This window comes from Pan troglodytes, chromosome 5 (assembly GCF_028858775.2).
Source record: "Pan troglodytes isolate AG18354 chromosome 5, NHGRI_mPanTro3-v2.0_pri, whole genome shotgun sequence".
In the NCBI taxonomy this organism is placed as follows: domain Eukaryota; kingdom Metazoa; phylum Chordata; class Mammalia; order Primates; family Hominidae; genus Pan; species Pan troglodytes.
Genome location: NC_072403.2, coordinates 40,624,089 through 40,648,956, shown reverse-complemented (window position 1 = coordinate 40,648,956; position 24,868 = coordinate 40,624,089). Strand labels below are relative to the sequence as shown.

Sequence of the window (24,868 nt, the reverse complement as noted above, 5' to 3'; positions counted from 1 at the left end):
TTATTATTTTAACCAACAAAAGCTCTGCAAGTGCTAGATTTAGTGCTGTACAAGATGACTTTACTAATAAAGGGAGGATGCCCAAAGAGATTTACCATATAGCTAAGGAAAAATAATCTCACGCAGAGGATATGCTGAAGAGATAATGAGCTAGAGAAACAGAACTGGAATGTTTCATTTCTTTTATAATACACAGAGAACACAGAGAGGAGGAAAAAGGGAACACACTTTTAACTGAAAGAGTTGACAATTTTATTTTCACATTTCCCAATACAAAGGAAAACTGCATCTTTTTTGTCCCACTTCTCCCCTCCAAAACTATTCTCTTTCATAGGACAGGGGAGCAAGTCTTCCTTATGCTGTTTAGAAAACTCAGTATCACAGCAGCATGATCTCCTGGTGAAGCAGAACAGGTAATATAAAACCGATACAATAAGGCCTCCCCTCTATCCTTATCTGTCTGGTCGAGTCATTCCGGGCCGAGTGGGCACCATCATGGGACGGGCAGGAGGTCTCATCATTGGGGGCCCAGGCATCATTGGCATATGGCCTCCCATGGGTGGCCTCATTCCAGGAGCTGCAGGACAAAACAAAGAAGAGGGAGAAAAAGGGAGTCAGAAAATACGATTCAGGGAGAGTTTGATGGGACTTCAATTAAAAACAAAAAACGTAGCCCCCCTTGCAAAATGCTGGAAAAAAGACATACGTGACAGAAGAAATGCAACAAATTTATCACATCTGTAAATTACTTAGACATTCTCAGACAAAAAACAAAAAGGTCAACACAAGAACCATATGGGAATCATGATCTAATGATAGTAAGGGGGAAACTATTAATAGACTGCTTTCCAGAAATCGCCAGGGACACTAGTTCCCTAAACTGACCTTTTTTTTCTCACTCAGGGAAATTCACAACTAAGTCACATGTTTTTCAGTCAGCTCTTTTAATCAGTGTTATCCACCATATAACCAGGAGCTATTTCATGAATGTACACAGGCACAGAGGACAATCTTACCACTAAGCGTTTGTTCGGAGTTGTAGGAAAGGTGAGCAGGAGGCCCATGCTGAGAACCTGTTAGTAACCATACTTAGCTCAAGTCAAGAAAAATAATAGGCAATAACGTGATTTATAACAATTAGCGCACACAAAAATCTGATTTTTCTAATGCATTTCAGAAACTATTAATGAATTTTTTTAAGTGTCCCATCAATAAACCAGCCAAATAAATGAGCCAGGGAGGGGAGGGCAGGCAGAGGGGTAGGGGAGGAACACAGGTAGTTTCAATGGAATCGATAATGTTCTACTTCTCAGCTGGGTGGTGGGTTCATGGATATTAATTTTACTATTACGCCACATAATTTCACGTTATCTATATTCTTTTTAAATATCAAATCTTACCAATTTATTGTTAACTAAATAATTTTGATTAAAGGTTTGCAGCAAAGGGTTCAAGAGAAAACCATATTCAAACTTGAATATAGCCTTATCACAAATGGTGAAACACAAGAATATGCAAAGACACAAAATCCAACAGGTACAGAATTTAAGACCAATTTAAACAGGAACAGAGAATACTACTAACTTCTAAATACGACATAAAAGCCCATGCTTAACCTATATTGAAGAATTTCTTAGAGGAAATGGATGGACATAGACCAAAGATTAAAAACTCGTTTTCTTTGGTCTCCATAGTGAATTTACTTTGAATCAGTTGACAACATTGGGATTTCATACAAAAGTCTAGATTCCTTTTTTCTTTTAAACTTTTTATTATGGAAATGTTCAAACATACACAAGAATAGTAAAGAAGAGTATAATGAACATCCATGTATCCATCATCCAGCTTCAACAATTATCCACTCATGGACAACTTTATCTATACTCCCCACCCATTCCTATCCCCGTCCACCCTCTAACTACTCAATTATTTTAACACAAATCCCACAATCTTATCATTTTATCCTGGTTTGAAAAAACAGAAAACAAAAAGCAAACTCAGGAGAAAAGGCAACACCAAGCCTGTATTCTCAAATGTCAACCATAGGCTGAAGCTGAGTTCTAGAAGCCTTCTTTAGATGAATCATGCATTCCCCAGTTCACCACATCCCTAAAACCTCTAAGAATTTGAATTTGTGAGACTGGCTTAAGGATGCTAAAGCCATTGAAGTCATTTGATTGTGTTTTGGGCTCACAAGTCAGTAAGGCAGGAATTCTCTTTATCTACACTCTCCCCCTCCTCTAAGTGATACCTGCAGCACACATACTGATACTTCTGCCTAGGAAGCTACTCTAGTAACTTTGCAGCTTGTTTTTCCAGAAGAGTTGTAGGTGTTGGTCACATCTGTTCCCAAACCTGATTATGTCAGTTGTACTTATTACTCCAATTATATATATATAATTTTTCTGCAAACCAATTAAATGAGTGTGAAAAGAGAATAGCTTCTATGAAAACTAACTTAATACTTAGGAAGACTCAGATAAACTATCACCAAAAAATGCTCAACAATTTGGTAGGCAAAATAATCATAAAAGATTGGAACTAGATTATATCACAAGGTCTCAGACCACTTCAAAGAAATGAAACTAAAGTTGGTGGAGGATGTGCTATAGTTATGGCTTGCTGGTTTATGCAATAAATATACAGTGTTCCAATCATTAGACACACTTTTTTTTTTTTTTTTTTTTTTGAGACACAGTCTCACTCTGTCACCCAGGCTGGAGTGCAGTGGCACAATGTCAGCTCACTGCAACCTCTGCCTCCTGGGTTCAAGCGATTCTCCTGCCTCAGCCTCCTGAGTAGCTGAGACAACAGGCGCGTGCCACCACACCTGGCTAATTTTTTGTATTTTTAAGTAGAGATGGGGTTTCATTGTGTTAGCCAGGATGGTCTTGATCTCTTGACCTCGTGATCTGCCTGCCTTGGCCTCCCAAAGTGCTGGGATTACAGGCATGAGCCACCGCGCCTGGCCTAGACACACTCTCAAAGCAAAGGTCCTGCTCATGTATCAAAAAGATTTGCAAATTAATGTATGTTTAAATTTACATTAAAATAAAATGTCTGAAGTGTAAGTTTTTTACGCCTCCCTAAATAAAAAAACAACTACCAGGCTGAAAGCCTTTTTAATATAATGATGTGGCCAAGTTAAACTGCAAGATTAAACAAGCAACAAGAAGTGGCTCTGCTCCAAATCAAAACTGAGAAAATGTATCTATAACCTTCCCCCTTCCCACAAAATGGAACAAGCTCATCTACCCTTCTCTTCAGTATAAATGGCCAAAAGCCAGGATGAGGCAAGGAAACAGAAGAGAGGAAAAGAAAAACAGAAGCAACCTATCCTGCTTTTAGTAGCACAAGGTCACTGGACACCATCCAATTATAATGATAAACCAAGTATTTCTTTTTCTTTATCATTAATAATTGACCAAATTTAATTTGTTACAATAGTACATTTAGACAGCTAATTAGATAATTTATGTAAATATTCCACCCTCAGAAGTGGAGCACAACTCTCCATTTTCAAGCTTTGGCTACACATACTGACTTCCTTCCATTAAGTGTCAGCTATGCATAGTAACTAAACTAAATGGAGCAAACTAGAAAGACAGACATTCAAACTTACCAGGTCCCACTGGCATCATCCCAGGAGGAGGAGGGCCCATCATTGGCATCATGGGAGGGCCCCCCATATGGGGTGCGGGCATCATACCAGGGCGAGGAGGACCCGCTGAAATAAAGAATGGAGCCTGTGGTTAAGGTGTGCTCACATATTAACATTTTCTCTTCTTTTTTTTTGAGACGGAGTTTCGTTCTTGTTGCCCAGGCCGGAGTGCAATGGCACAATCTCGGCTCACCACAACCTCTGCCTCCCAGGTTCAAGCAATTCTCCTGCCTCAGCCTCCCAAGTAGCTGAGATTACAGGCATGTGCCACCACGCCCAGCTAATTTTGTATTTTTAGTAGAGACAGGGTTTCTCCATGTTGGTCAGGCTGGTCCTGAACTCCCAACCTCAGGTGATCTGCCCACATCGACCTCCCAAAGTGCTAGGATTACAGGCGTGAGCCACTGCGCCCAGCAACATTTTCTCTTCTTAATCAAACTAAAAGGATCTCATGAACTCCTTCAAATTCTGAAACAACAGCCCTCTTATGGTCTCTTTTTATAATAGCAGATCCACAAAAATCACAGGCCATAACACATTAATCTATGAATAAAAAGCAAGAACAAGCCTGCTTAGACAGAAGAATAAAATAAAGTCAGATTCCCTAGGTTAAGAAAAAATTGAGATTTTAATTTAAAAAAACAAAACAAGGGGGTGGAGAGGTTGTACCTTCTATAGAGCTCCTGACAAAAAGCTGATGAACTTAAGCCACAAGTATCTAATTTAAGATCCCTTTGTAAAAAAATGAAAACATGGTTTTAAAAGATTCTTTGAAAATGCAAAGACTTATATGCAGGGATATTTCTGACAGTATCATTTACAATACCTAAAATTTGGAACAACTTAATAAGAAAATAGTGAGGTAGGCTGGGGGTGGTGTCTCAAGCCTGTAATCCCAGCACTTTGGAAGGCCGAGGCGGGCAGATCATAGGAGATCAGGAGTTCGGAACCAGCCTGGCCAACATGGCAAAACCCCATCTCTACTAAAAATACAAAATTAGCTGGGCGTGGTGGCACGCATCTGTAATCCCAGCTACTCGGGAGGCTGAGGCAGGAGAATCACTTGAATCCAGGGAACCCAGGAGGCGGAGGTTGCAGTGAGCTGAGATCGTGCCACTGCACTCCAGCCTGGGCAACAGAGTGAGACTCTGTCTCAAAAAAAAAAAAAAAGAAAGAAAGAAAGAAAGAAAGAAAATAGTGAGGTAAATTATGGTAAATTCATACCATAGACTATTCCGCTATCAAAAATAATGGAGTTGAGTGCCAGCCAGTCAAGGTAGAGAAGGAGAGAGAAGTAACCTTGGAGTTGCTATGGGCTGAGGCCTGACCAGGTCCTAGGATGGCAGGTGCCCAGAAAAGGTTTGCCAGGGCATTAGTGGTCCACCTACATTAGTGTGCAACTATTACAAACAGTCTACTTCCCTGGGTTTATACCCATGATTGTGTGCAAGATTGAGTCTAGGTCCTGAATGTGATTTCAGTCTGACCCCTCCCAGGAGAGCTACAGTACAGTACGACCCAGTACAGCACTCAGTCTCCTCTTGTCTGTCACACAGAAACAACAAACTTTCCCAGAAAGCTGGGCCCATGATCCACTCCACTTTCAATGATCTAATTCTTACCTTTCCTTCTTTTCTTTTCTTTTTTTTTCTTTTGAGACAAAGTCTTGCTGTATTGCCCAGGCTGGAGTACACAGTGAGGTGATCTCAGCTCACTGCAACCCCCACCACCCGGGTTCAAGCAACTCTCCTGCCTCAGCCTCCTGAGTAGCTGGGACTATAGACGTGCACCACCATGCCTGGCTAACTTTTGTATTTTTAGTAGGGATGGGGTTTCACGATGTTAGCCAGGCTGGTCTCAAACTCCTGACCTCAGGTGATCCACCCACCTCAGCCTCCCAAAGTGCTGGGATTACAGGTGTGAACCACCACGCCCAGCCTAATTCTTATCTTTCTAAGGTACAGATTTTGGTGTTAGGTGGGTTAGAAAATAGGGCAAAAGACTAAGGAGTTTATCAGCTATTTTAATCCTCCAGTGCTGGGCTCATAGCAGTAAATAATTTAATGTACCTAGCAACTCCTATTCATGTATTAGCTCATCTAATCACAGGTTCATTCTGAGCTTTCTTTCCATTTAAATCTGTCTTAGATCCACACTTGGGATTCCACAAAGACAGTATCTTAGTGACAATGCAATCAAAAGTTAACTCTAAAGTTATTTTAGAAATTATACCACTAAAGTTGTTTTCTATTACTACCTGCATCTATATTCAACATTTATATATTTATACATTTATATTACTATCTACATACAAATGCAACAGCATTTGAAAGCCAACGGTGAGATAATCTAACCTAATCAAAGGATAGCCTGCCCCGTCACACCCCTTAAGATTAAAAGTTTAAACTTACGAAGGCTGGGGGGAGGTGGTATCATCGCCCCTGCAGGAGGAGGAGCAGAGAATGGAGTAGGAGGTATCTTTCCTTGTTGAAATGCAGCCGCTTTGGAGATGAGGGTGAGAAAAAAAAAAAAAGATGAATAAGAATTCAACAATCCAGTAACTAAAATAACCACTTTCTTTTAAGTCTTCAACGGTTCCAGTTACTTTACTCTTGCTAGTTGTCATCTAAAATTATTACATCATGGTTCTACAGTTTTAAAATCATTTTTAGGTATTCACCGGCTAAAAGTGCAGTTAATTGGTTTATTGATTTATGTTTTCTACTTAGCATTTCTATGGCTAAATTAAATATGGGAGACTGGAGCAAAAATTTCCTGCCTATCAGTGTCTTCTTTTTGAGACAGAGTCTCACTGTCACCCATGTTGGAGTGCAGGGACACAACCGCAGCTCACAGCAGCTTCGACCTCCCGGGCTCAGGTGACCCTCTCACTTCATCCTCCCGAGTAGCTACAGGTGCATGGCACCACGCCTGGCTAACTTTTGTATTTTTTATAGAGACCGGGTTTCACCATATTGCCCGGGCTGGTCTCAAACTCCTGAGTCCACGCAATCCACTCACCTCAGCTTACCAGAGTGCTAGGATTATAGGCGTGAGCCGCCATGCCTGGCCCTATCAATGTCTTTTACCAAAGAGGAACAGTCATCTTTAATCTATAGATGTAGTTTATAACCAATTCAAGCCATTCATAGTTTTGTTTGAAAAAGTGTAATACGTGCCCAAAAAGCTAGGCTTTATAAAATTTCTATCTTTCCTATGTATGCTGTCCTAGGTCAAAATAATACACCATGTTGGCTTACCAGTTTGGAAATCGATGCACTAAACTAGGATATTTAAAACATACAAAGATTTCAAACTACAAGCCTGCCCCAAAAGAGATTATGATTTTTAAGAAAGTCTAATGCAATCAATTAAAAAATTTTTTTTCAGATGAAGCACAAGAGAAAACAAGAGAAACTGAAGATCATCTATATTTAGTGTTAGAAAAGAATCACAAATAAATATTAAAATACACACTCATAAAGTCTATTCCTGACATAAGCTGTCTACAGCCCATCCCACTCCACTCCCACCAATGCAAAGGAAGTCAAATTACTCATCAATTATTGATAATTCATGGGATCAGATCCAAAAAAAGTGACCTAAGTGGAGATTCATGAATAGCTTATTATCCATATGCCTCTGAATAAAGCCTGTGCGATCTCAGGGATTACACCCCAATATGGACTCTTTCAATCAAAAAGGCCTCTCTCACATCCTTTGTAAGAGGACAGCTTGTAAAGCCTGAAGTGGGGGAAGCAAAGTCACTGACTTAGTAGCAGGCTCTATGTCAATATAATCATGGATTTCATGGGTGTGTCCCTGAGGGGCTCCTCGCCATTCTCAAAAAGTCCTCCACTAAAAATGTTTATTCTGACTAGCCTTAAAACAAAAACAAAAACGTGTATTCAAGCCGAGTGCAGTGGCTCCTGCCTGTAATCCTAGCACTTTGGGAGGCTGAGGCAGGAGGATCTCTTGAGCTCCAGAGTTAAAGACTAGCTTGGGCAACACAGTGAGATCCCGTCTCTACAAAAAATAAAGATTAGCTGAGCATGGTGGTGTGCACCTGTAGTCCCAGCTACTTGGGAGGCTGAGGCAGGAGGAATGCTTGAGCCCAGGAGTTCAAGGCTACAGTGAGCTATGATCAGGCCACTGCACTCCAGCCTGGGTGACAGAGTAAGACTCTATCTCTAAAAAAATTAAAATTTAAATAAAAAAACTTTATTCATCCTAAATTATTTTGCTGCATATGGAAAGTAACTACAGAATATACTGTAAATCTTTTAATGCCAAGAAATTTCTAACATCTTTTCAAATAAGGGGACAAGATTACATCATGGTTTATTTTTTCATGTGAAATGGGACAATGGGGCAGGTGTGGTGGCTCATGCCTATAATCCCAACACTTCTGGAGGCCGAGGCAGGAGGATTGCTTGAGGCCAGGAGTTCAAGACCAGCCTGGGCAACAAAGTGAGACACCATCTCTATAAAAAATTTTACAAAATTAACCTGGCATAGTGGTGTGCACCTGTAGCCCTACCTACTCAGGAGGCCAAGACCGGAGGATCACCTGAGCCCAGAAATTTGAGGCTGCAGTGAGCTTTAATGGCACCACAGCACTCCAGTCTGGGCAACAGAGTGAGACTCAGTTCTAAAAAAAAAATTGTGACTGGGCATGGTGGCTCATGCCTGTAATCCCAGCACTTTGGGAGGCCGAAGCAGGCAAATACTTGAGGTCATGAGTTCAAGACCAGCCTGGCCAACATGGTGAAACCTCATTTCTACCAAAAATACAAAAAAATTAGCCAGGTGTGGTGGAGTGCACCTGTAGTCCCAGCTACTCGGGAGGCTGAGGCAGGAGACTCGCTTGAACCCAGGAGGCAGAGGCTGCAGTGAGCTGAGATCGTGCCACTGCACTCCAACCTGGGCAATGGAGCAAGACTCAATCTCAATAAATAAATAAAATAAATAAATAAATAAATAAGATAAATTTTAAAAACTGGGACAATGTCTGAGGTTTGCTCCATAATAATCCAGGAAGGAGAAAGGGAGTAGATAACAATATTCAGTGGCTGTCTCGGCCAGAAACAATTTTGCTTCCCAGGGGCACTGCACAATGCCTGGAGATATTTTTAGTAGTCACAACTGGAGGTTGGTACTGGCATCTAGTTGGCATATGCCAGGGATGCTGTCAAACATCCTGAAATGCACAGGAAGACCCTCACAGCAAAAGATTATCCAGCCTTAAATGCCAACAGTATCGAGGCTGAGAAACTTAGAATAAATGGAACAAGAGTGCTACAGCTGAGCAATGAGAAATGAAAGGTGAGGAAATTCAGAATGGGAGGTTCATTAAGCTTGTCTAGTTTTTTTTTTTCAGACAGAGTCTCGCTCTGTTGCCCAGGCTGGAATGCAGTGGCGAGATCTCTGTTCACTGCAACCTCCACCTCCCAGGTTCAAGCGATTCTCCTGCCTCAGCCTCCCAAGTAGCTGGGATTACAGGCATGTGCCACCACACCCAGGTAATTTTGTATTTTTACTAGAGACACGGTTTCTCGATGTTGGTCAGGCTGGTCTCAAACTGCTGATCTCAGGTGATCCACCCACCTCGGCCTCCCAAAGTGCTGGGATTACAGGCATGAGCCACCATGCCAGGCCCCCGCTTCTCTATTTTATTTGAAAATTTCCACAATAGTTTTGCCTTTTTATTATTTATTAATTATTATTATTTTTTTGAGATGGAGTCTCACTCTGTCACCCAGGTTGGAGTGCAGTGGCGCAATCTTAGCTCACTGCAACCTCCGCTTCCTGGGTTTGAGCGATTATCCTGCCTCAGTCTCCCAAGTAGCTGGGGCTACAGGCACACACCACCATGCCCGTCTGAATTTTTTGTTTTTTGTTGTTTTTTTGTTTTGTTTTTGTGATGGAGTTTCCCTCTTGTTGCCCAGGCTGGAATGCAACGGCGCGATCTCGGCTCAACGCAACCTCCGCCTCCCAGGTTCAAGCAATTCTCCTGCCTCAGCCTCCCGAGTAGCTGGGATTACAGGCATGCACCACCACGCCCAGCTAATTTTGTATTTTTAGTAGAGACGGGGTTTCTCCATGTTGAGGCTGGTTTCGAACTCCTGACTTCAGGTGATCCACCCACCTCAGCCTCCCAAAGTGCTAGGATTACAGGCGTGAGCCACCACGCCCGGCCAATTTTTTGTATTTTTAGTAGAGATGGGGTTTTGCCATGTTGGCCAAGCTGGTCTCGAACTCCTGACCTCAGAAGATCTGCCCACCTCCTCCTCCCAAAGTGCTGAGATTACAGGCGTAAGTAAGCCACCGTGCCCGGCCAGTTTTGCCTTTTTATTATTTTTTAATTTTTTAAAAAATTTTTGGCTGGGCATGGTGGCTCACGCCTGTAATCCCAGCACTTTCGGACGCCGAGGCGGGTGGATCACGAGGTCAGGAGTTCAAGACCAGCCTGGCCAAGATGGTGAAACCCCGTCTCTACTAAAAATACAAAAATTGGCTAGGCACGGTGGCATGCGCCTGTAATCCCAGCTACTCGGGAGGCTGAGGCAGGAGAATCGCTTGAACCTGGGAGGTGGAGGTTGCAGTGAGCCAAGATCACACCACTGCACTCCAGCCTGGCGACAGAGTGAGACTGTCTCAAATAAATAAATACATAAAAATAAATAAAAAATACAAATTTTTAATTTTTTTTTTTTTTTGAGACAGTCTCGCTCTCTCACCCAGGCTGGAGTGCAGTAGTGCAATCTCAGCTCACTGCAACCTCCACCTTCTGGGTTCAAGCGATTCTCCTGCCTTAGCCTCCTGAGTAGCTGGGATTAGAAGCAGGCACCACCACGCCCCGCTAATTTTTATATTTTTAGTAGAGATGGGGTTTCACCATGTTGGCCAGGATGGTCTCCAACTCCTGGCCTCAAGTGATCTGCCCGCCTCGGCCTCCCAAAGTACTGGGATTACAGGCATCAGCCACTGCACCTGGCCTACTGCTTTTTTAAAAAGGCACATCACAAAGCCCATATTTGCTTGCCAGCTTGGAGTACAATGAATGATTAAGAAAGGCCGTGATTCAAATATACCAGGATGATCTAAAGTAAAAATGCAATATCTCCTTCTGTTAGTGTCCTGGACCCAATAAGCCAGAACAAAATGTTCCTAACAAAAAGAGCATGGGAGGTACAACAGGGGTCCAAAACATATCCAGACTATTTTGTTACATCAGGTAGTTTCTTTTTGACTAGTACTCTATCAGGACTACAAATAAGAAATCTAAATATAGTCTCAAACTATTTGGGGAAAACCACAAACCCACTCCTCACCTGCTCCTATTAGAATAGGAACATACTTCTAAAACCTGTGGATTACTACAAAGGGGCTTTATAGAAATTTGCTACAAAATCTCGTCTGTGCCAATAGATAAATATTAAGCACCTCCACTCTTCTCTGCCTCACTTCCCCATCTAACCTTATTGCTGTCTCTGATTGCTCTATCCTCAATAATAAATATTAATGTGTTCTTATATCCTTGAGAAACCAATGACCTTCTGCTTCTTTCATTTGACACATCCAAATGCTCCTATTTATCATTCAGAATGAGTTGCCTCTGTGAAAAACACCAGAGACAGGGATAAGAAAGAATAGGACCATTTTACCACAGCAGAACAAGAGATTGAAACATACTTGTTTTGTCAATCAGGCTCTGAGCCTGCTCTTCCATCCATTTCTGATAATAGTCTTTCACATTCTCTTTGTGTTTCCTTCCACTGCAGTGTGTCTTTCTCACAGATGGCTGTAAAATAAAAAGATCATATCAGACGTAGAAACAAATGTCCAACACTAAAAATTTAATAAAGTTTTACCTTTATATAAGTAGCGTGTCTAGTATCAGCAGCATTAGCTGGCTGCTACAGTATTACTTAAAAACATTATCCAGCAACACACTGTGGTAATTTTTTTACTACATTATCTAGACCAGAGGTCAGCAAACTATGCCCCATTGGCCGGCCACTGGCTTTTGTGTTTTAAAAAAAAAAGTATTGGAACACAACCACATTTATCTCTATCTTTTTTTTTTTTTCTAACAGGGTCCTGCTCTGTTGCCCAGGCTGGAATACAATAGCACGATCTCGGCTCACTGCAGCCTCAACCATCCGGGCTCAAGCAATCATCCCACCTCAGCCTCCTGAGTTGCTGGGACTAGAGACACAAGCCACTATGACCAGCCAACTTTTTAATTTTTTGTAGAGATGACGTCTCACAATGTTGCCCACTCTGGTCTCAAACCCCTAGGCTCAAGTGATCCTCTCACCTTGGCCTCCCAAAGTGCTGTGAGATTACAGGTGTGAGCCACAGAGCCCAGCACATTTATTTATATATTGGCTACAGCTTCTCTCTACAAGGAACAGTTGAGTAACTGCAGCAAAGTTGGTGGTTGCAGCTACTTGGGAGGCTAAAATGGGAAGCACGTCTGAGCCCAGGAGATCAAGGCTACAGTGAGCCAAGATCACTCCACTACACTCCAGCCTGGGTGACAAAGCAAAATCCTATCTCCAAAATAAAAAAAATTGTTCCTGGCTGGGCGCAGTAGCTCAAGCCTGTAATCCCAGCACTTTGGGAGGCCGAGGTGGGTGGATCACGAGGTCAGATCGAGACCATCCTGGCTAACATGGTGAAACCTCGTCTCTGCTAAAAATACAAAAAAGTATGGTGGCGGGCACCTGTAGTCCTAGCTACTCAGGAAGCTGAGGCAGGAGAATGGCGTGAACCCAGGAGGCGGAGCTTGCAGTGAGCCAAGATCATGCCATTGCACTCCAACCTGGGTGACAGAGATACTCCGTCACAAAAAAAAAAAAAAAAAAAAAAATTGTTCCTTGTCCTCCCAACCACTGCTTACATTAATATAATGATGCCTTAAGCCTAATAACAAAATCATGACTAGCAGCCAGTCACGGTGGCTCACACCTATAATCCCAGCACTTTGGGAGGCCAAAGCGTGCGGATCACCTGATGTCAGGAGTTCAAGACCACCCTGGCCTACAAGGCGAAACCGTCTCTACTAAAAATACAAAAATTAGCTGGGCATGATGGCACGCCCCTGTAATCCCAGCTACTCGGGAGGCTGAGGCAGGAGAATCACTTGAATCTAGGAGGTGGAGGTTGCAGTGAACTGAGATCATGCTACTGCACTCCAGCCTGGGCGACACAGTGAGACTCCATCTCAAAAAAAAAAACAAAAACATGACTAAAAATCAACCAAAGTCCAAAAATTACAGCACTACTGAATGTTTTTACACATTTCTTTTTTGTTGTTGTTTTTTGGTTTCTTTTGAGACGGAGTCTCACTCTGTCACCCAGGCTGGAGTGCAGTGGCAAGATCTCAGCTTACTGCAACCTCTCCCTCCCAGGTTCAAGTGATTCTCCTGCTTCAGCCTCCCAAGTACCTGGGACTATAGGCGCGTGCCACTACACCCAGCTAATTTTTTTTTGTATTTTTAGTAGAGATGGGGTTTCACTATGTTGGCCAGGCTGGTTTTAACTCCTGATCTCGTGATCTGCCCACCTTGGCCTCCCAGTTCTGGGATTACAGGTGTAAGCCACCACACCCAGCTGATTTTACACATTTCTAAGTCCACTGCAGGGATCTGTAAAATCAATCACCATAGACATTTTCTATTTTTGCAAGACATCATTTTAGAAGGAACAAGGGTTCATGACATTTCTCATGAAAAGATATTTATAATATAAAGAAATACTTCTCAGTTCTCTGAATTCTGGCATTAGCAAGAAGGTGAATAATAGGTATATTAAACTATAATGCCAAAAAAGGGCAGAAAAGCACAGCCCCCTCATTAACAATTTCAGAAAATTATGTCGAGGGGTTTTACCTAGAGAGGGGTAAAAAAAGGACTAGGGACCTATAAGCAAGAACTGACTAGCTACTAAAAATACCAATTTATCAGAGCACTCTATTCTAGGACAATGTATGATAATACACAGAACTTGGCCGGGCACAGTGACTCACTCCCAGCACTTTGGGAGGCCGAGGCGGGACCGTTTTTTCATGGTGAAACCCCGTCTGTACTAAAAATACAAAAACTAGCCAGGTGTGGTGGTGCAGGCCTGTAATCCCAGCTACTGGAGAAGCTGAGACAGGAGAATTGCTTGAGCCTGGGACGCAGAGGCTGCAGTGAAACAAGATTGCGCCATTGCACTCCAGCCCGGGAAATAAAGCAAGACTCCATCTCAAAAAAAAAAAAAAAAAAAAGATAATATACAGAACTATAATAATGTCTTCAAGAGGAACCACCCAACTTAAATGTTCCACATCTCTATTAATGCTGTACTACATCTGACCATATGTTAGAAAGAATTTCAAATAAGGTGACAATAGAAAAATCACTGGCCAGTTTCTTCCAGCTACTATTCAAGATGATCAAGAATCATAATATAGACCAGCCTGGGAAACACAGTGAGGCCTCAGCTGTAAAAAGAGTTATGATTTAATCAGATTTCTACAGAGATAGCAAAGCATAGAGCTGCAGTGTTCAAGATATGGTTCACAGACAGACATCTAAGGGTCTCTGAGACTCTTTCATGAGGTCTGCAAGGTCAAAGTGTTTTCATAATACTACTAAGCCATTACTTTCCTTTTTCACTGTATTGACATTTTCACTGATGATGCCAAACTCCTGGTACTTTAGAATGAATCAAGGCAATGGCAACCTACTGTATTAGTGATCACTGTATTCTTCAACGTATGTACTCATGGGGGAAAAAAAAGCCAGTTTCACTGAGTGTCCTTAATGAAGCAACAAAATTATTAATTTTTATTAAAAACCCTTAAGTTCAATTCTTTTTAATATTCTGAGTGACAAAATGGGAAGTATAGACAAAGCCACTTGTGTTGCATGCCAAAATATGACGCTCTTTCAAGGAAAAGCAGGCATGTAATTGTTCAAATTGTGAGCTCTACTAGCTGCCTCTCTTGAAGTCCCGGGCTCAAGCAATCCTCCTTCCTCGGCCTCCCGAAGTGCTGGGATTACAGACATGAGCCACCATATCCAGCCCAGCTGCCTCTTTGATGGAACACCATTTTTATTTGAGAGTGACTGAGACACAAACCGTATATTCAGACTTCTCAAAAATGAATGGAGTGAGCCTGTCACTTCAAGGAGAGCAATGGAAAGTACTGCCAATGATAGAATTTGAGCTATTAAGCAAAAATCAGAATTTTGGAAAATATTATTTGCCACCATAAGCTTGACAGCTTCCCAATACTTAAAGGTGGTTCTGATTAGATTGTGACATTAATTAACGTGGGTTTTCTTTTTTTTTTTTTTTTTTTGAGACGGAGTCTCGCTCTGTTGCCCAGGCTGGAGTGCAGTGGCGGGATCTCGGCTCACTGCAAGCTCTGCCTCCGAGGTTCACGCCATTCTCCTGCCTCAGCCTCCCGAGTAGCTGGGACTATAGAGTCGCCCGCCACCGCGCCCAGCTAATTTTTTGTATTTTTAGTAGAGACGGGGTTTCACCGTGGTCTCGATCTCCTGACCTCGTGATCCGCCCGCCTCGGCCTCCCAAGGGTTTTCATTACATAATCAAATGTGTCTACATTTGAACCCTGGCACTAACTCAAGTCAATCAACATTTTCCAAATAACCAATGCACATTACAAAATCATGCATGGTAAAAGATCCACTCAAGTGCTCTTAAGATAGACCACTAAATTTTTTTTAAGAGACCGGGTTGGCTGGGCATGGTGGCTCACACCTGTAATCCCAGCACTTTGGGAGGCCGAGGAGGACAGATCGCCTGAGTTCAGGAGTTCGAGACCAGCCTGACCAACATGGAGAAACCCCATCTCTCCTAAAAATTCAAAATTAGCCGGGCGTGGCGGCCCATGCCTGTAATCCCAGCTACTCGGGAGGCTGAGGCAGGAGAATCGCTTAAACCCGGGAGGAGCAGGTTGCAGTGAGCCGAGATTGCGCCACTGCACTCCAGCCTGGGCAACAAGAGCGAAACTCCGTTTCAAAAAAAAAAAAAGTACTAACAAAACATTCTACTTTAACTGTTGTTATTATTTGATAAGCAGCTTTTTTTGTTTTGTTGTCCAGGCTGGAGTGCAGTGCCTGATCATGCCTCACTGCAGCCTGGACCTCAAGCAATTCTCTCACCTCATCCTCTTGTGTATCTGGGACTGCAGGCACACCACCATGTCTGACTTGTTAAGCAGTTTTTAATTAAAGTTACTGAAGGGTGGGAAAATAACCTCCAATTATTTTCTTCAAGGAGTAGACCTTAAACCTCAGCAGGTGGGAAAGCACAACTTGCAACTTAAAAAAAACACAAAACTCATTTAATTATTACACATAAGGCTTTTTGAAACTATGAATAGATATGCCACTTACAGAGTCATGGGTGAGGTATGTATCGCAGTAGTCACAATAAAACCTGAAAAGAGGTGAAAGGAAGAGAAAAAGAAGATGACAACCACTGAGATGCCCATCCACGGAAGTGCTGTTCATGTAAGATAAAAACAAAACAAACAAACAAAACAAAAAGCCAGACCGCCTCACGACTCAAAAGCGTCAAAGCGTCGACACATAAACCAGGCTTTTTTTTGTTGCCTTAAGCGGGATCCACCTGCACTCTAAAATGGGGTGTCTAGCACTCTCCATCTCCCTGCCTCCGTCCACCCGGCCAAGATACTCTCCCATCCCTCGAGGTTTCAGAAACCAGAACCCGCTCTCCGCTCCTGCATGGGGGCCACAGCTAGTGACTACGATCACCCTCAGATTCCGGGGCCCCACTCACTTGGGCATGTTGCTCTGCAGGCCGTTGGCCACTCCGTTACGTGACGCCCGGAAATGACGCGCACAGCCAGCGACGACACCGCGGAACCCCACGAGACTAGCATGAAGATTTCCGAAGCCCTCGCCTCCAGCAGCCGAGCGAGGGGCGGGGCTTTTCCTTTTCTTCCTTTCATCTATAGGATGGCGGGAAGGAGGAGTACTACGGGCCGCTACGAGGTTCAATCCAAGCTCACTTAATCTTGTTTGTCGGTGCTTCCGGAAGAGCGTATTTAATCTTTCTATAAATATTTAATGATTCTCTGCTACGCGCCTGGAGCTGCTATAAATGCTGAAAAAACAGCAGTGAACAAAACAGATAAGAATTCTTGTCCTCGTGGGGTTGAGATTCTAGTGGAACAAGACAGATATTAAAACCAACAGGAGCCGGCGCCGTGGCTCGCGCCTGGAATGTCAGGTACTCCCGACGCTGAGACGGGAGGATCACGTGAGCCCAGGAGTTGGACACCAGCCCTGGGCAACATAGCGAAACTCTTGTCTCTACAAAAAATTTAAAAACTAGCCAGACTTTGGCCCGGCGCGGTGGGTCACGCGTGTAATCCCAGCACTTTGGGAGGCCGAGGCGGGCGGATCGCCTGAGGTCAGGAGTTCGAGATACGCCCGGCCAACCTGGTGAAACCCGGTCTCTACTAAAAATACAAAAGTTAGCTGGGCGTGGTGGCGGGCCCCTGTAATCCCAGCTACTCGGGAGGCTGAGGCAGGAGAATGGCTTGAACCCGGGAGGCGGAGGTTTCGGTGAGCCGAGATCGCACCATTGCACTCCAACCTGGGCGACAGAGCGAGACTCCGTATCAAAAAAAAAAAAATTGGACGTGATAGCGCCCGCCTGTGGTCTCAGCTAGCTACTCAGGAGACTGAGATGGGAGGATCGCTTGAACCCAGGAGGTCGTGGCTATAGTGAGTCGTGATCGCACCACTGCACTCCAGGCTGGGTGACAGAGTGGTACCCTGTCTCAAAAAAATGGTAAATATTTATAGTAGTGGGTTAGGTGGAGCAAAGCGAAGCAGGGAAGAGGGGAGTCCAACTTTACAGAGGATAGAGAAAGGTTGTCTCGTCTTTTTTAAATTTATTTTTGTTTTTGTTTTGTTTTGTTTTTTGGGACGGAGTCTCACTCTGTCGCTCAGGCTGGAGTGCAGTGGTGCTATCTCGGTTCACTGCAAGCTCCACCTCCCGGGTTCACGCCATTCTCCTGCTTCAGCCTCCCGAGTAGCTGGGATTACAGGCGCATGCCACCACGCCCGGCTAATTTTTTTGTATTTTTAGTAGAGACGGGGTTTCACCGTGTTAACCAGGATGGTCTTCAACTCCTGACCTCAAGTAATCTGCCCGCCTCGGCCTCCCGAAGTGCTGGGATTACAGGCGTGAGCCACCGCGCCCGGCAGGTAATAATTATTGTAGGATTCAAGGAAGAATTACATGTGAAGATCCTTGTAAGTGTTTAATACAATATACACACTAACCCCTCCACAAAAGGTAATTATTACATAGGAGAAAATTGATAGAAGTAACTTGTCCACAGATACCACCTGTTCTAGCAATAAGGCCAAACTTCCAGCCTGGTCTGTCAGACTCCAAAATGGCCTTCCTCCTTTTAGAAAAGGGAAATATTAGCAAGCGTTGGGACCTGAGGAGAGGGAGTTTTTGTTTTTGTTCTTCTACCCTATGTTCTCTGATGGTAGAATTGCAACCAAATAATAATAATAATTGCTAGTTTATTTGAATGTTTACTATGTCATAGGTTCTTTAAATGCATTGATTTACTTAATCCGTTCAACAACCCTATTTATTCACATTTCAGATGAGGAAACTGACCTTTAGAAAGAGTAAGTACCACAAAGATTACTTCCTGGTCCTAAGGGGTAAGTTAACTGTGCCCCGGCTCTTACCACCATAACACCGTGGTAAATCTTAACATAATGGCAGAACAACCAGATATTATGTGTCTCCTGCTGGGATGACAATATTAAGTAGCTACCATCAACTATGACTTTTTTTTTTTTTTTTTGAGAGAGGGTCTCGCCCTGTTGCCCAGGCTGGAATGCAGTGGTTCTATCACAGCTCACTTCAGCCTCAACCTCCCGGGATCAAGCAATCCTCCCTCTTCACCTTCCAAGTACCTGGGACTACAGGCACCTGACACCATACCCTTGTTAATTTTTTTAATTTTTTGCAGAAAAAGGGTCTCAAACTCCTGACTTCAAGCAATTTCCCACCTCAGCCTCCCAAAGTTCTGGGATTACATGTGTTAGCCTCTATACCCAACAACTATGACATATCATAAAAAAATGTTTAGTAGCCACAAAAATTAAAAATAATTTTAAAAAAATGTTTAACTTAGATCTAATCAAGTTAACAGGATAGGCTATAGGATCAGCTAAAGGAAAGCAAAAGGCAGCAAACAAATTCTGGCAGTAGGATGTTGTAAGGACAACTGGCCTCTTTCCTTCACTAATTTAGGAAAAGGTATTTTTCTAAATTTAAATATTAAGAGACATAACAACCAGATGTAGTGTATCATCTACATCTAGATCCTAGTTTGGACAAACCAGCTATAAAGGACATTTTGCAGAAAATGCCTGGGTCTTGATGTTGCATTTCCAGAAACCCACCTTTGTCCAGGTACCTTCAGTTGATTTTCCTCAAGGGAATGGATTCATCAGTTATGTTGTTTATTTTGTTTTGGTTTTTGGTTTTTTCTGAGATACGTTCTCACTCTGTCACCCAGGCTGGAGTGCAGTGGCACTGTCTCGGCTCACTGCAACCTCCGCTTCCTGGGTTCAAGAGATTCTCATGCCTCAGCCTCCCAAGTAGCTGGGATTACAGGTGTGTGCCACCATGCCCGGCTCATTTTTTTGTATTTTTAGTAGAGACAGGGTTTCACCACGTTGGCTAGGCTGGTCTCGAACTCCTGACCTCAAATGATCTGCCAGCCTCAACTTCCCAAAGTGCTGGGATTACAGGCATGAGCCACCACGCTCGGCCCATCAGTTATGTTTTGATTTCTTCCTGATTTCCCTCTGTGCTGACCCTGGCCTTTTTTTTTTTGCTTTCAAGTCTATTCTTCACTTTTCCCCTGCTCTTTTCAAAATGGCAGTGGAAGCCGGGTTCAGTAGCTCACACTGGTAATCCCAGCTACTCAGGAGGCTGAGGTAGAAGGATCACTTGAGCCCAGAAGTTGGAGGCTACAGTGAGCTATGGTCTGGCCACGGCACTCCAGCCTGGGCAGTGGAGTGAGACTCCATCACTATTAAAAAAAAAAAAAAGGTCAGGCGTGGTGGCACGCACGCCTGTAATCCCAACACTTTGGGAGGCCGAGGCGGACAGATCACGAGGTCAAGAGATTAAGACCATCCTGGCCAACATGGTGAAAACCCGTTTGTACTAAAAATACAAAAATTAGCTGGGCATGGTGGTGCGCACCTGTAGTCCCAGCTACTCAGGAGGCTGAGGCAGGAGAATGGCTTGAACCCAGGAGGTGGAGGTTCCAGTGAGCTGAGATCATGCCACTGCACTCCAGCCTGGCAACAGAGCGAGACTCCGACTCAAATAAAAAAAAAAAAAAAAGTCAGTGGTGGACTGACTCCATGAAGGCTGCATGGGCTGGACTCCAATACTGGTTGACTTCCAAGCTGAATTGCTGGGCTCCATCAATTGGAGGCATTTTCTGGAGATTGGAGAGATCAAGGAAAAAGCCAGAGTATCTCCTACCCTGACACCACCTCCAAGCCAGAGTATCCATCCTCTCCCCACCCCTCAACATCAGGCTGTCTCCTACAACCTACTTGGATCTAACTTGTAGTAGTTGATCCTAGACCCTGAGCTCTGGTAGCACAGTGTTGTCCTGTCCCTCTAGTGTAAGGGTGGCAGTAGCTTCTTGCTGTCACTCATCTCTGTCTGGGCTATTTGACTATTCTGTTTGGCTTTTTGTCTCTGCCAACACCTGTATAAACCATTTATCTGGATTAAGTTCCCTGTGTGTTTTTTTTTTTTTTGAGACGGAGTCTCGCACTCTCGCCCAGGCTGGAGTGCAGCGGCACAATCTCGGCTCACTGCAAGCTCCGCTTCCCGGGTTCACGCCATTCTCCTGCCTCAGCCTCCCGAGTAGCTGGGACTACAGGCGCCTGCCACCATGCCCGGCTAATTTTTTGTATTTTTTAGTAGAGACGGGGTTTCACCATGTTAGCCAGGATGGTCTTGATCTCCTGACCTTGTGATCCGCCCGCCTCGGCCTCCCAAAGTGCTGGGATTACAGGCGTGAGCCACCGCGCCCAGCCTGTTCCTTGTGTTTTAAAGACTTAGAATGGTTTTCCAGGTTGGACCTTGACATACATGTATATATACATATGTATATATGCTCAGAGTGACCTTATCTCCAAGTCCCAAGGGGTATCTGCATCATTTCCTGCCCATAGGCCCTGCTATCTTGTAAAGCAGTGCTTTTCACACTTTTTCTCTGAATGTCCAAGGCAACTGAGAGAGTTCATTTGTCACCCTCATTCCTCTAGGTCTATAGCCAAAATCCCTAGTGCCCACCTGAGCTTGAAATGCCCTTGAAATCTTGTGCTCTTGCGTGGTGTCCTAAAAACTCACAGTTAGTAATCTACTTCATAACACATCTATGTTGTTCTTAAGGTATTTTACATTTAAAATGTATTTTATTTACTTATATTTGAATAGGTAGTGTATACACATGGTAGAAAATTAGAAAACCACAAAAATGTTTCCCAGCCACACCCTTGTTCCCAGTTTCTTTTCTTTTTCTTTACTTCTTCTTCTTTTTTTTTTTTTTTTTTTTTTTTTTTTTTTTGAGAGAGAGAGCCTTGCTCTGTCGCCCAGGCTGGAGTGCAGTGGCGTGATCTCAGCTCACTGCAATCTCCGCCTTCCAGGTTCACGCCATTCTCCTGCCTCAGCCTCCCGAGTAGCTGGGACTACAGGCGCCCGCTACCACGGCCAGCTAATTTTTGTATTTTTAGTAGAGATGGGGTTTCACTGTGTTAGCCAGGGTGGTCTCAATCTCCTGACCTCGTGATTCACCCAACTCAACCTCCCAAAGTGCTGGGATTACAGGCATGAGCCACCACGCCCGGCCTCTTTTTTTTTTTTTTTATGGAGACAGAGTCTCACTCTGTAGCCCAGGCTGGAGTGCAATGGTGTGCTCTTGGATCACTGCAACCTCCACCTCCCGGGTTCAAGTGATTCTCCTGCCTCAGCCTCCCCAGTAGCTGGGACTACAGGTGTGCACTGCCACGCCCAGCTAATTTTTCTATTTTTAGTAGAGACAGGGTTTCACCATGTTGGCCAGGCTGATCTTGAACTCCTGGCCTCAAGTGATCCACCTGCCTTGGCCTCCTAAAGTGCTGGGATTACAGGCGTAAGCCACTGCACCCAGCCCCTTGTTCCCAGTTTCTTACATATCTTTCCAGAAAAAGATTATCCATATGCAAACAAAAATATGTTTCCTGGTTCTATTTTACAGATGCATAGTATTTCGTTGTGTAGATGTACCTCCATATATTAATCAGTCCTTTATTGATGAATGCTTAAATTGTTTCCTGTCTCTTTCTAATTTAGTGATGCTGCAGTACATCATTAATTCACAGACATGCAAATATGTTTATAAGATAAAGTTTGGGCTGGGCACTGTGGCTCAGACCTATAATCCCAGCACTTTGGGAGGCCGAGGCAGGTGGATCACCTGAAGTCAGGAGTTCAAGACCAGCCTGACCAAGATGGTGAAACCCTGTCTCTACTAAAAGTAGAAAAATTAGCCAGGTGTGGTGGCACGCACCTGTAATCCCAGCTACTCGGGAGACTGAGGCAGGAGAATCACTTGGACCCAGGAGGTGGAGGTTGCAGTGAGGGGAGACGGCACCATTGCACTCCAGCCTAGGTGACAGAGTGAGAATCTGTCTCAAAAAAATAAATAAAATAAATAAAAAAGATTGGCTGGGTGCGGTGGCTCACACTTGTAATCCCAGCACCTTGGGAGGCCAAGGTGGGTGGATCGCCTGAGGTCAGAAGTTCGCAACCAGCCTGGCCAACATGATGAAACCATGAAAACATGGTGAAACATTCTCTACTAAAAATAGAAAAATTAGCCAGGCGTGATGGCACACACCTGTAATCCCAGCTACTTGGGAAGCTGAGGCAGGAGAATCACTTGAACCCGGGAGGCAGAGGTTGCAGTGAGCCAAGACCGTGCCATTGCACTCCAGCGTGGGCAACGAGCAAAACTCCATCTCAAAAAAAAAAGGAAAAAAAAAAGATAAAATTCTAGGAGTGAAGTTGCTAGGTTGAAGAGCTTTCTTTGCATTTGTAATTTTGAAAAATAATGCTAAATCGCCCTTCATTGTGGTTATATTTGAGAGTGCTTTTTTACCGTATCTGATAAATAAAAGATGTCATTGTGTTATCATTTCTTTTTTGAGACACAGTCTCACTCTGTCACCGAGGCTGGAGTGCAGTGGCCCAGTCTTGGCACACTGCAAACTCTGCCTCCTGGGTTCAAGTGATTCTCATGCCTCAGCCTCCCAAGTAGCTGAGATTACAGGTGCACGCCACCACACCTGGCTAATTTTTGTATTTTTGGTGGAGTTGGGATTTCAGCATGTTTGCCAGGCTGGTCTTGAACTCTTGGCCTCAAGTGATCTGCCCACTTCGGCCTCCCAAAGTGCACAGGCGTGAGCCACTGTGCCTGGCTGTATTATAATTTTAATTTGTGTTTTTCTATATGAATAAAGGTGAACATATTTCATATGTTAAAAAGTCCAATGAGCCTGGGCAACATGGTGAGACCCTGTCTCTACAAAAAATACAAATACTAGCCGGGCATGGTGTCACATACCTGTAGTTTCAGCTACTCAGAAGGCTAAGGTGGGAGGATCACTTAAGCCCAGGAGATTGAGGCTGTACTCAGTCGTGATTGTGCCACTGCACTACAGCCCAGGCGACAGAATGAGACCCTGTCCCAAAAATATATATATATATATTTCACAGATCCTTCTTTGTAGATTGCCTTTTTTTTTTTTTTTTCTGACAGAGTCTCACTCTGTCACCCAGGTTGGTTTGAGACAGAGTCTCACTCTGTCCCACCCAGGCTGGTTTGCGACAGAGTCTCACTCTGTCACCCAGGTTGGAGTGCAGTGGTGTGATCTTGGCTCACTACAAACTCCATCTCCTGGGCTCAAGTGATTCTCATGCCTCAGCCTCCCAGGTAGCTGGGATTACAGGCGCCTGCCACCACACCTGGCTAATTTTTGTATTTTTTGTAGAGACGAGCTTTCACCACGTTGGCTAGGCTGGTGTCCTAATTCCTGACCTCAAATGATCCACCCGCCTTGGCCTCCTAAAGTACTGGGATTGCCTGACTGCCTTTTTATATTCTTTGCCCCTTTATCTGTTATGTTGTTAGTCTCATCCTTTTTTTCTTTTTCGTTTTTCTTTTTCTTTCTTTTTTTTTTTTTTTTTTTTTTGAGATGGAGTCTCGCTCTATCGCCCAGGCTGGAGTGCAGTAGTGGGATCTCAGCTCACTGCAGGCTCTGCCTCCCGGGTTCACACCACTCTCCTGCCTCAGCCTCCCGAGTAGCTGAGACTACAGGCGCCCACCACCATGCTCAGCTAATTTTTTTGTATTTTTTAGGAGAGACAGGGTTTCACCATCTTAGCCAGTATGATCTCGATCTCCTGACCTCGTAATCTGCCTGCCTTGGCCTCCCAAAGTGCTGGGATTACAGGCATGAGCCACCATGCCTGGCCCTAGTCTCATCCTTTTCTTATTGATTTGTAGAGAGCTCTTCATATATTAAGGAAATTAACTCCATGCCTCTTATATGATTTGCAGATATTTTTCCACTTGTTATTTGTCTTTGGCATTATTTTGGGTAGTTTTTATCCTGAAAAAAAGGTTTTAATTTGTATGTTGGTCAAACTTATTTATCTTTTCTTTTTTGACTTCTGGGTTTTATGTCACATGTAGATAGGCCTTCACCTTTCTAAGATTATTTGTTTAAATTCTCTCACACATTGGCTGGGCATGGTGGCTCACGCCTGTAATCCCAGCACTTTGGGAGGCAGAGGTAGGTAGATTGCCTGAGGTCAGGAGTTTGAGACCAGCCTGGCCAACATGGCAAAACCCCGTCTCTACTAAAAATACAAAAATTAGCTGGGCATGGTGGCACATGCCTGTAATCCCAGCTACTCAGGAGGCTGAGGCACGAGAATCGCTTGAACCTGGGAGGCAGAGGCTGCAGTGAGTCGAGATCATGCCACTGCACTCCAGCTTGGGTGAAAGAGCAAGACTCCATCTCAAAAAAATAAAAAAATAAA

The 24,868-nt window shown here is 43.8% G+C and overlaps 1 protein-coding gene and 1 long non-coding RNA gene across 3 annotated transcripts in view; one reads left to right on the top strand and one right to left on the bottom strand.

Annotated features, from left to right (window-relative positions):
• Positions 1–228: 228 nt before the first annotated feature.
• Positions 229–16,958, bottom strand: SNRPC (small nuclear ribonucleoprotein polypeptide C). 2 transcript variants are annotated; one of them, XM_001171894.8, is made up of 6 exons: positions 16,487–16,958; positions 16,081–16,123; positions 11,357–11,465; positions 6,073–6,162; positions 3,623–3,727; positions 229–577 (listed from the first exon to the last, which is right to left on the bottom strand). In XM_001171894.8, the coding sequence occupies exons 1-6, from the start codon at positions 16,492–16,494 to the stop codon at positions 453–455; spliced, it is 480 nt and encodes a 159-aa protein (XP_001171894.1). In that variant the 5' UTR covers positions 16,495–16,958; the 3' UTR covers positions 229–452. The 2 variants fall into 2 exon arrangements, with proteins under 2 accessions (XP_001171894.1, XP_009449353.1); XM_009451078.5 differs by lacking the exon at positions 16,487–16,958 and adding an exon at positions 16,316–16,482.
• Positions 16,845–24,868, top strand: part of LOC129144241 (uncharacterized) — a 38,329-nt gene continuing 30,305 nt past the window's right edge. Inside the window, exons 1-2 of the long non-coding RNA XR_010157687.1 lie at positions 16,845–16,939; positions 17,807–17,925. This is a non-coding gene — a long non-coding RNA (uncharacterized LOC129144241). The remainder of the gene's footprint in view (positions 16,940–17,806; positions 17,926–24,868) is intronic.

What these genes read in the sequence shown, in the direction of transcription:
- SNRPC (XM_009451078.5), bottom strand. Translation starts at nt 16,389, where the DNA reads ATGGGAGAGTATCTTGGCCGGGTGGACGGAGGCAGGGAGATGGAGAGT. An exon ending in CACCCCATTTTAGAGTGCAG is followed by an intron (nt 16,124 to 16,315) that starts GTGGATCCCGCT and finishes ACCTCTTTTCAG; the next exon opens with GTTTTATTGTGACTACTGCG. An exon ending in GAGCCTGATTGACAAAACAA is followed by an intron (nt 6,163 to 11,356) that starts GTATGTTTCAAT and finishes TCATCTCCAAAG; the next exon opens with CGGCTGCATTTCAACAAGGA.